The sequence below is a fragment of the Gavialis gangeticus genome, unplaced genomic scaffold, assembly GCF_001723915.1.
Source record: "Gavialis gangeticus isolate Ggan-Ray unplaced genomic scaffold, GavGan_comp1, whole genome shotgun sequence".
Lineage (NCBI taxonomy): Eukaryota > Metazoa > Chordata > Crocodylia > Gavialidae > Gavialis > Gavialis gangeticus.
In genome coordinates this window covers 9,928,357-9,939,183 of record NW_017729019.1, presented here as the reverse complement: position 1 = coordinate 9,939,183, position 10,827 = coordinate 9,928,357, and the positions used below count along the sequence as shown (strand labels likewise).

Genomic DNA, 10,827 nt, shown 5'->3' with positions numbered 1-10,827 from the left:
GGGGGGGGGGGGGGGGGGGCTGGTTCTGGCTGTTCTCTCCCAGGGGTGCCCAGGGCCCTGAGCCTGGCTCACATATACATTTGAGGGTTAAGGCAGCGGGATGAGGCTGGAAGTTGATTGTGCATGCGTGTTTGCGAAGTCCAGGCCCAGGGGAAAGACGCACCCTCACCTGCCTCCGGGGTTTGCCATGTGCTCTGTGCAATAGGAATGTGCTGGGGAGCCCCTCTTCATGTTGTACTGCGCCATCAAGCAGCAGATGGAGAAGGGCCCGATCGACGCCATCACGGGGGAGGCACGCTATTCCCTGAGCGAGGACAAGCTGATCCGGCAGCAGATAGAGTACAAGACGCTGGTGAGTTGCTTTTGGCAGGGCCCGGTTGAAGCTATATTCACATAAAGCTCCAGCTCCAAACATCCCACCAGGACTTGGGAAGGAGCTGGGCGGGAAGCAGCTGTCCCCTCCTGGGCGAGCTCTGCTACTCCATGTAAACACCCACTATTGCCTGGACTGCAGACAGGATGGCTAGAGGGCCCAGTGGTTAGGGCACTCACCTGTGATGTGCAAGACAAGGTCCAGGTCCCTGCTTCAGTGGGCTGCTGCCTCAGCAATGAGCCCCAAGTTGCCCCAGGGTCTCTCCCTCACCCTGGTTCTGAGCAGCCCCTAAAACCTCCCCAGTGCAAATTGCATTGAAACAGGCTGGTCCCCATGACATGCTTTAGTTAATGATTCCTCATTTTCCAGTAAAAAGACCATTTTGCTGGCAAGTTCCCATCCAGCTTGGGGAGCTTCACATGCACTGCCCTGGCACCCCGAGGCTGCTCCAGAGCAGTCTCAATCCTTCATCCTGCCCACAAGCAGGAAATACATGGCTTTATGACCCAAACTCAGCCCCTCCCACCCAGTCTCTTGTATTCAGGCCCCAACTCTTGAATGGGAGATGAGCTGTGGGATGCCAATTCTCATGGCACAGAGGGGTTAGTTTGTGTGCAAATACTGAACTGTGCACTATCTGCACATGGAAATCATGGCAGTCTCATCTGCTAAGGTTTCAAAAATGAGGCACCGTATGGGGGATCATAGATCTCTGTAACCCTTTTTAGCTGCATGCCTCTCTCTACATGCCTGGAACAAACTCCAAATTTAACGAGCTTCCCAAAGGCAACAGCAGTGATACACAGGTGGGCCCTCCACATAGGTGGGGGGCAAAGGCAGTCACTGCTCTGTGAGATGTCTGTCAAAAAAGACTTTTGAGAGCCATTCAGGCCATTCTCTTCTAGATCCTGAACTGTGTGAACCCCGATAATGAGAACAGCCCAGAGATCCCAGTGAAGGTGCTGAACTGTGACACCATCACTCAAGTCAAGGAGAAGATCCTGGATGCAGTGTACAAGAATGTCCCGTACTCCCAACGGCCGAGGGCTGTCGACATGGACCTAGGTAGAGGTCTCTGCCTTGTGGGAGTGGGGAGGAGGAGGAGATGGACAGCCAGGGCTATGCCAGTTCTTGGACAAGCTTTAAGGAGGCCGACAGCCCTGGCTGGATCCAGGAGGCAGGCTCTGCACAGCAACTCCCTGACACTTCCACACCACCTGCCCCATTGACTCATGCCAGAGCAAGCACTGAGACTCTTTCCCTGCATCAACCTTTGCACTTTGTAGTCCCAGTTAACCTGGGTCATTTGTGGCTCCCAAAAAAAAAAAAAGAGCTATTGTCCAGGGAGCAAGCAGCTCATCAGACCCCTCCAAGCCCTGCCAAGCAAGGCCCCTGCAGCCAGCCAGGTATGTGCACTAGCACTGCAGAGGGATCTCTGCCTTGGGTCAGATAGCCCCCTTACCTCCCCACCCCTCCACTCCCAAATCATAGTACATTTTCCAGCCCTAGGGGGCAAAAAAAACTTCTGCTCACAGCTCCAAGGATGTACTCTCCTTGGTGGAAGTGAGCGCAGAATTCAACCCTGCTTAGGCCAGAGGTACATCGCAGGTGAGCCTCCTCACAGGAGTCAAACAATCAGAAGTTAGAACCATCATAAGTATGTAGCACAGGGGAGCCCCTGCCCCAGAGTACCTGTACCCTTGGCTGAAATCAAGGCTCAGTTGGTCACACGATCAGGTGCCTGGTTCCCAATACACAGCCTGCTCCTTTGTGCACAGCAGCCATGGTGCTGTTTATTCCAGGCTTATGCGTTGAGCATCTCTGTTAATATATCTGTATCTCCTGAGGTTGGAAGCAGAGGGAAAGGGTTGCTGCCAGTGCCATGCCACCCCCCCCAACTGCTGTGTCACCCTATGTTTCCCACCCCTGCAGAGTGGCGCCAGGGACGGATAGCTCGGGTAGTCCTGCAGGACGAAGACATCACCACCAAAATAGAAGGAGACTGGAAGCGGCTGAACACGCTGGTGCATTATCAGGTAAGAAGAAACCCCCACCAGGTGCACATCTCCGAGAGCTTGCAAGGAGAAGGAAAGCAGAAAACTAATTCCTTGGTGTCTCATCTGACTAGACAGTCAGGGAGGTCACATCCCTACCATAAGCCAGGCTGGTTCAAGGTGCTAGTGCATTAGACAGGGAAGCAGCCCCAACATGGATCTTATAGAAACTAGCAGAATTGAAAGTGGACTAAATTAAAAATGCCAGCAGAGCTCATGAGATGGACATGGTATGCAGGGAGGGCTGTGCTGCTGCCAGTAAAGGGGAGAGGAGACCAAGAGGGGCTATCGTGCCCCAAATCCATGCGTGACAGTGCAAGCCTGTGGGTGAAACCTTACTATCATGTCACCTGTATGACAGCACCAACCCCCTACCCAGACAGAGATGCCACTGCCGTAGTTTCAGGGCATGTGTCTCATAGTGCCCAAGCCTCCTGCAGCCATCTCCCATCACAGGACTAATCCCACCTTATCCTGCTGAGCATGATCGTACCCTAGGGCAGTACAGCTGCAGGTGATAGCTGGGCAAGCAATTATCTGGCATTAGGATGATGATTTAAATTCCCCTTCTCTCTTAATCCCACATCTCTTCAACAGGTCTTTGGGGCAGGATTTTCAGGTTTTTTTTACATTTACATGACAAGATAGTAATATGTGCAGCAGCAGGCACCGATATGGGTACATCCAGTCCAGCCAGGAGTCTGTTTTTCATATTCCATCCTTAGTGGACAAGCCAAAAAGGATGCAAGAGGAAATCTGCACTTTTCAGTGGATGTTTTAACTGCCTTATGTTACAGAGTAGAGAAATATAGACCTGCTACAGGTTTCCACTGAGCATTAATGTACCTGTGGAATGGGTCTCATCCTCTGCTGCCTTCTATACAGCATTTAGAATAATTTGCTTGAAATCATATTACATTTCAGCACAGTCCTGTTGGTTTCATCCCTATTTAGCACTATAGGATGTCCACACCCAGCTTTCCCTCCAAGGAATAAATGAAGTACTGAATTTAAACACAAGAGCAATGCAGTGGCATGTGTAAGGTTAACTCAGAGGCAGCAAACCATGAAGAGCTGTCAGCCAGAGACTGGAAGGGCTGAGAAATTAGAAAAAAAAAAACCCACACACACCACTTCTTAAATGAAGAATAAGCAGCAAGGAAAGGCCTGTATGGAGTCCCAGCCACCTAGATGGGTTCAGCTATTGAACCCCACACCTGGGAGTTGATGAGCATAGCCAGTATCCTCTATGGGCCATGTTAACAAAAGAAGTATTAGCTGGACATCTTATCTGCCCGTTCCCCCCTTTCCATCTTTCATCTTGTTTTTTAAAAGGTGTTCCACACCACATGGGGGAAGCAAGGCAACCAGAATATTTAAAGTTATACTAAAAGTCAGCCAGCTTCTTGCGTGTCTCCAGGGCTCATGGAAGCATGGCAACAATGGGGTGAGACTGGAAAGGAATGCATGTTACATCTGATGCTAATTTGTACACTGGTGCTTTTTAGCTGACAAGTCATCCGAGCCAAACTTTAGCGAGCGAGAACGCTGGATGTGTCTGGAATTTTTAATACTTCGCTCCTAGTTAACTGCAGCACTGACAAAACTGTATCCAGCCTCAGCGGCCTGGGAATCGTTGCTTCTGCATGTACGAACCAGAAGCTGCCTTTGTATTCCATGCACTGGAATACTTAGATTTCACCTTAGTGAAATTAAACCAAAGTGGCAGCTAATAACAGCCTAAGAAAATAATATCACTACTGATAGCTTCTTCCATTGACTTAATAAATTGGATGAAGTGAGGCGGGGATGGAGGAGGAAATAGCAGGGGTGCGAAGTGTTGTACTCCGCCAAATAGAAATGTCTCATTCTAGCTGTGTGTAACAGGAGTCCTTATTATTGTTATTATTAACAACTTAAATTTACTTGGTGCCTTTCATCCTAGAGGATCACAAAGAATTTTAGAGCCCATTAAATGTTAACACTCAGTCTCCGTTTGTGGAGGTGGAGTGTGCCAGCTGCTTCGCACTGGCAACACTTATTTGATCTGCTTGCAGTTGAAGGGGCAGGAGGATTTTAGGCTAATTGCCCCACTTGGCCTTTGGTTCAGATACCACTGTGAGTGCTCATCTATTCAGCAGAGCTGAGCAGTACCAAGGTTTTCTGTCTTATCAAAGCCACCATGCATCATCTTTGTTATTTGTCCTAGGGGTCACGTTCAGGCTACAGTCGGGGACCAGGGCTCCACTATGCAAGCAGGAGATGCTTAGTCGCCCTGAGACACTATGGCCACATCTCCCCCAAGGTTACACTTGGTGTGAGCTTGCAAACTTCAGACGGCTTTAGGAAGGGTTTGGATGAGGAAGGGCTTAGGATATCCAGATCAGGATACTATCCCATGCAACTGGGAGACCAGCACGTAGATGGGCCAGAATGGGAGAAAGGCTGATGGCTTTGGCCAGAGAAATGGGGATGGGGGGGTACAATGAAAGGGTGCGATCCAAGACAGGGGCTGGACCCAGAGGCCTTGAAGGTCATACGGAGTTTGGACTTCAAGTGATGGGCAGCAAATGGCAAGTTTCAAAGAAATGAATGATGGGGACCAAGCAGGCAATGAAGAAAATTGTAGCAGCTCCACCCAGGACAGACTGGAGAGGAGAAAGTAGGGTGCTACGAAGAGGCAAGAAAGGAAGGGGAAGTGAGCAGGATGTTTTGGCTACAGGCATAGTATTGAAGGATCAGATTTTGTATAGAGCAGTTTTAGAGAGCCTGGATGCATGAGGGGAAAAGAGCAGATAGGGGATTTATCAGGAAAGAAGTAGCATGCCCAGCACCGCAGAGAAGTGGAAGTGGGGAGAGGATGGAGGAACTAAAGTGAAGAGCTCTTGTGGGAGGTGCGAGATGGAGATAGTCTGGCCTGGTCAGAGTGGGATAGGTTTTAGTGCTGTTGTTAGAGAATTGATAGAGCACTGAGGGAGAAAAGAAAGCTTAGAGAAGATACTGTCCTTCACAGCCTCTGCCCAGAGCAGCTCCCATGTGTGTACAATAGTGCAATAGTGCTCCCTGCTAGCAAATTACTGAGGATTTAGAGCCAGGGGACAGACAATGGGGAGTGAGGAGACATTTCTTTTATGCGATGCCTCTCTCCAAGCAACTCACTTGCCAGGTCCCAGATGGTGCGTTAACCTAAAGTTACTGTAGCTCTCCCGGTCCTATTCCCTGGCCACAGTGCACCATGGGGCTATTAGTTCAGAATTAAAATGCCAAGGTCTGTTCAGTGGAAATCTGCAGATTCTTAATTAATGAAGATAAGTTAAAAACTTCCAATGACTCTTAGATTTACAGGGAGGGTAAAATTAAACACTGCCACTAAAACCTGCTATAACAGTACCTCGTTAGCACTAATGTTCATTTATAGTTTGACTTGCCAGCATTTAATCCCTTTTTTTGGTGCAATAGAGGGACTGACAATTTAAGGCCCTGAAACATGGTTTTATGACTTGTTCCGCAGTAAATCAAACTTTTAAAGTTCATAAAAGTTGTTAAAATAAAAAATGGTTTAATAGGAATGTTTTATGGTCCATAACATTATTATAGCTGTTTTATTCCCTTTGCATTATTACTTTAATTGGATCGCAACAATTCTCAAGATCCTCTGTTTTTATTGGATAAAATATAGTCTTAAATCAAAATGAGCAAAAAAAGTCTTCAATATGTCTTTTCATTCATCAGCCTGCTCCTTTAGGGGCTTGGAGCCGAGCTAGTTGATTCCCCTGCTGAATCAAAGCAAGATAAAAAAAGGATCTCTTTCTCATGTGAAGAAAACAGACCAGGCCAGCAGAATTATTTTCAGCCTTGTCCTAATAAACAGTGCAACTTCAGGAGCTTCCTGCAAAATCTGCCTTCCAACAGTCAGTGCTTGCACTGTGCGCAGCTGTAAGAGGGCAATGTTCAAAGTCCTGGAGGTGGCATCCATACCCCACCTATTCAGGGCCTTAATCTCACTGATCCCCTTTCTCTGCCTCCTCAGGTGTCAGATCGCTCCGTCGTGGCCCTCGTTCCCAAGCAGACCTCCTCCTACAACATCCCTGCCTCTGCCAGCATATCCCGAACCTCCATTAGTAGATACGGTAAGAAGCAGAGTTGGGTGCTGGGAATTGATGGCTCAGACAGACCTGACTTTTCCACTACTAGAATCATCTTCAGATTAGAGCCTGGAGTCATTAATTAAACAACTTGATTAGGTTCCAGCTCACGGTTTCCCTCCTTTCAAGTGAGGAGAGAGCACATTTTCGATGGGGCAAACACAGTCACTGCCTTCCCTTACCGATAGCAGGTAAGAAGCAGTTCAGCTCTGTTGTAGAACCAGAGAACTGAAACAAGACAGCCTCTGCCCCAAAGCCAGGCATGTCTTATCACCCCCAACATGCACATGCAGGCAGAGGGGCTTCTGCTTTGTGAAGGCACATTGGCTCATGAGAATAAAAGCAGAGAAGTCCAAGGAAGCTGAAAAGGTAACAACAGCCACCACCACCCACACCCACCCTAAACAACATTATTTTAAAAGTTTCTTGTCCAGGGGCAACTGGACCCTGCAGGAGATTCAGTCTGGTTTACTAGACCTTACAAACAGACATTGGTAAGTGGAGCAGAGGATAAAACAGGAGGTGGGGCAGTGGAAACCTGCTTCCACAACTGGACAAGGTCCATGGCAATTTAAAGGGAGAGTCTTAGTTTTTGCAGTGCACCTTTGCAAGGCTAACAGCGAAAACCTTCCTGGCCTAGCATCTTCAGCCTATTGGTCATCACTAGGGGACACCCCGATGCCTCCATGCAAGAAGATACATTCACAAGTGGTGTGTAAGGAGCCAAATCAGAACCAGAGTGAAGGCATAAGAAGAAAAAGGCAGTTTGCTATTGGTTGCACAATCAGTCGAGGGGAAATTTCCATGAATACAAAGAAAATCAGAGCCATCCACACCTGGCCAACTCTTCTCACAGTCCTAGATGTAGGACTCTGCTTCTGTTCCAGAAAGCTTCCTTGGCAGGTTGCCAACACTGCAAAATATTATCTGGGTTGACCAAGAAAGGGAAAACATGTGGCCAACAGAGGGCAATTCAGCATTTTCAGAGCTGAAAGACTCGTGACTGCTTCTGTTCTGGGGCACTAACAGGGGGCGCTCTCAGGGCCAGTCTGCCATTGGCCTGCCCTCCTGTTTCTGAGCCAACCACCCACCTCCTCTTTATCACACCTTGCTGTTACATAACTATATTGTTAATAAGGCAGGAGGCTGCCCATTCTTGCCCTGATGCCAGGGGGCGCTATCTGTGGCTCCATTCCTCCCCTACACCGCAGCCCAAGTCTCACAGATGGCAGCCACAGTTCTTAACATCACTAACCCCACACTGGGCCCCAGTATCCTCCAGTCCAGACCCCAACTGGATCACTCCAATCAGGCAGCCTACTCCACCCTCATTCAGGGCAGCCTCACTCCTTGAACTCTTCCTCCTCTCAGGCAAGGTCCCCCCAGGACCTTTGGCCTCACCTCCAAGGGTAGTTGGAAACCCCAGGCCCTCAGCTCTGGGTGTCCCTCACAGTGGGCCCCTGGCCCATTCAGTCCCAGCCCTAGCATTGGACATTTGAGGGTGTTTCAAGTCAGCCTTCTGAGCTTCTAGCCCACTCCCTAACCTGGGTCCACTTTCTTGGCTCTACAACAGGGTAACCCACCTAGCTGTGGGAACTGGGGTTATGAAGGCACCCCAACCTACCTTCCACTGTGGTGGTCACTGGCCTGGTATTTCCTGGGGACTCCCACACCATTAGGAACCTCACCAGGCCACCCACTCCCAGCAGGGTGCAGTTTTAGGCCATGCCCAGGAGCCTCCAAACCATCCCCTTAAGTACCCACCCTTACTTCCCAGATGTTTCATTCAGCCTTGCAGCCAGGTGATGTTTCTGCCTAGCCCACCAGCTGGGCACTGCCCTGTTTATATAGGCGGCCAGAGTTCTAAAATGGCCGCCGCAATCAAGCACCTGCTGGCTGCTTGGCTCAGCCCTTAAAGTGGCAGGCACCCACAGTGCCCTGCCACAGCCACCCAGGTTTCAAAGCTCATTCTACAGTGGACATAGGTGCTTGTGCTTACGGGTTGGAGGCACCATGACACAAGACCTCAAAGATCTTGAGAAAGAAATGGTTTATTACAGCAAAAGTCTACATTCTCTGGAGAGAGAGGATTGCATCATCATAAGGCATTTTGGTGGTGGTTAAATGTACTGAACAGTCTGGCAGCTATTGATATAGGAGAAAGTCTGTAGTTCGCTAAGGTCGTAGATCCTGGCAGTGACTCTTTAAACTTGGGAATACTGGGATACAAGTTGCCAGGGGCCTAGCAGGACTGCAGGACCTTGTCCAGATAGCTTTGTTGGAAGACTAATTGCAAATACTGCCCTAAGCAGGACAGCAAGGAAATGTATTCTCAGGGGAGTGCACAAGCTCAGAAGAAGTGACTGTCTCCTTTCCTCCCATAATTTGCAAAAGGGCAAATGTTGCAGCTCATCCGCTGGAATGGCGGACGTGTTCTTGTGAGAATGGACACTGCAACAATGACAAGCTTTCCAGAGGGGAAACCCTCGGATCAGCAGTGTGTTTGACTGGAAACTCAGCTGGCAAACCCAGGCATCGAGGTGCGTGGCATCCTCTCACAACAGCTTGCTGTTCTCAGGGAGAAAGAAAACTGGTGACAAGAAGGGAGAGGAGGCAACCCCAAAAACAAGAGATGGGATAAAAATTGGTTGAAGTTGGTCATGTGAATGCATCCTATCAGAAAGACACTATCTCAATGCATAAAAGATTCAGACTACATCATTTATAACATGTCAACTTCTTTCTTTCTTTTCTTGTTCTGTCTGGATGGCCAGACTACCATTTAAGGCTCCTTTGGGATAACAGAGAGAGCTGAGACAGGGCAGTTTTGTTCAGGGGTTAGTGTAAGCACTGCTCTTGATTCAAAAAAGTTGTAAAACATTATTAAGCTTCCTTATGAAACCAGAGGCTTGGAGCAATATCTTCCACCTCAAAGGGGGACATACATGAGTCTTTCCAGAAAAAAAGGCAGCACGAAAGACCAGCAAAGCTAAAAGGGGAGGCAGCAAGAAAGCATCATGCAGGACTGGAAGCAAGACCTTGAGAAAAGCCTCAAATAAAGGATTTGGGGGAAGAGATTTAGCTGAAAGGAGGTTGAAGCTGCAAGCAAAGAACCCATCTCATGGTGAGTTCCAGGAAACAGGACTTTCCATGGTCACAGTCAATAAACAGGCTGACATCAAAGGAACACGTGGCTCCATGAACAATTTCTCCTCTTAGGTTGAAGAGATGACATCTGAGCTAACAGATTTCTGTAGCCTTGACACTCCACGCACTGATTCACTCGCCACGGCACAGGGCATCTTTTGCATAGCTGGGTGCAAGCCTGAATAGAAGAATATGCGGTCAGAAGTCACGGCTCTGGTAGGTGCTAGGCCCTCATTTCAGGTGCTGTATACCCCAAAATAATCATCTGCCTCCACAGAGCGCAGAGAGAAATCCCAAGCACCATGAATTTTAAGGTCTTTTGCTCTACAGCCCACTGACCCACAGACTGAGCACTGATGGATCCAAGCTTCTTGTTTCAAATGTTTATTCCATGGGCTATCAGCTAAGAGCTCTGAAGAGTATCCAAGTGTTGTGCAGCCGAACAGCCTCTTGGATCCACGCACCCTCACAAAGATCATCTGGCCACTAAAAGCACAAAATCCAGGCCAGAGTCCAGTTCTACTTGTTCTTCAGGCAAAGGGACAACCCAGCTGGGGGGACAAGACACCAGCGCCTAGCATCAACCACGCATTCATCAGCATCAGACAAAACAAGCATTTGCGAACTGCACCATCATGGCTGGAGTTAAGATAAATACTTCTAATTGTGCACACGACATGCAAATGAGCATTGCAGATTTACGTTCTCCGCTGTATATCAGCACAGAGCCGGGTTTAAAAATAGAATTGCTAGATTTTTCCCTAGCCGATCCCCCCCATCGCATCGGCTGGAGCGCTCCTGTTTATCTGAGCATTAATCACGGTGGGACTTGGGCGAGTTACTCTCCTGCTAGCTGACACCAACCCAGACACAGTGGGGCTCACTGAAACGTGGTGGGACACAACACACGACTGGGCAGTGAATATCAAGGGCTATCGGCTGTACAGCAGGGACAGGACAGGGAGGAAAGGCGGGGGGGTGGCGCTCTACATTAAGGAGGAATGCACATCCTCACCAGGTAGCACAGAGTCAGAGGGGGGCACACGGAAGTGCTCTGGGTTAAGATACAAGGCAGTTGCGGGGAAAGAGACTTAACGGTGGGGGTCGA

General features: G+C 48.9%; 1 protein-coding gene across 2 annotated transcripts in view; it reads left to right on the top strand.

The window, feature by feature from the left end:
• The window catches only part of PLXNA2 (plexin A2), a 361,775-nt gene that overhangs the window by 336,762 nt on the left and 14,186 nt on the right, over positions 1–10,827 (top strand). For both annotated transcript variants that reach the window (XM_019514044.1, XM_019514043.1), the window contains 4 exons: positions 206–352; positions 1,279–1,438; positions 2,306–2,409; positions 6,458–6,557. In XM_019514044.1, coding sequence (XP_019369589.1) covers positions 206–352; positions 1,279–1,438; positions 2,306–2,409; positions 6,458–6,557 — 511 coding nt within the window. The remainder of the gene's footprint in view (positions 1–205; positions 353–1,278; positions 1,439–2,305; positions 2,410–6,457; positions 6,558–10,827) is intronic.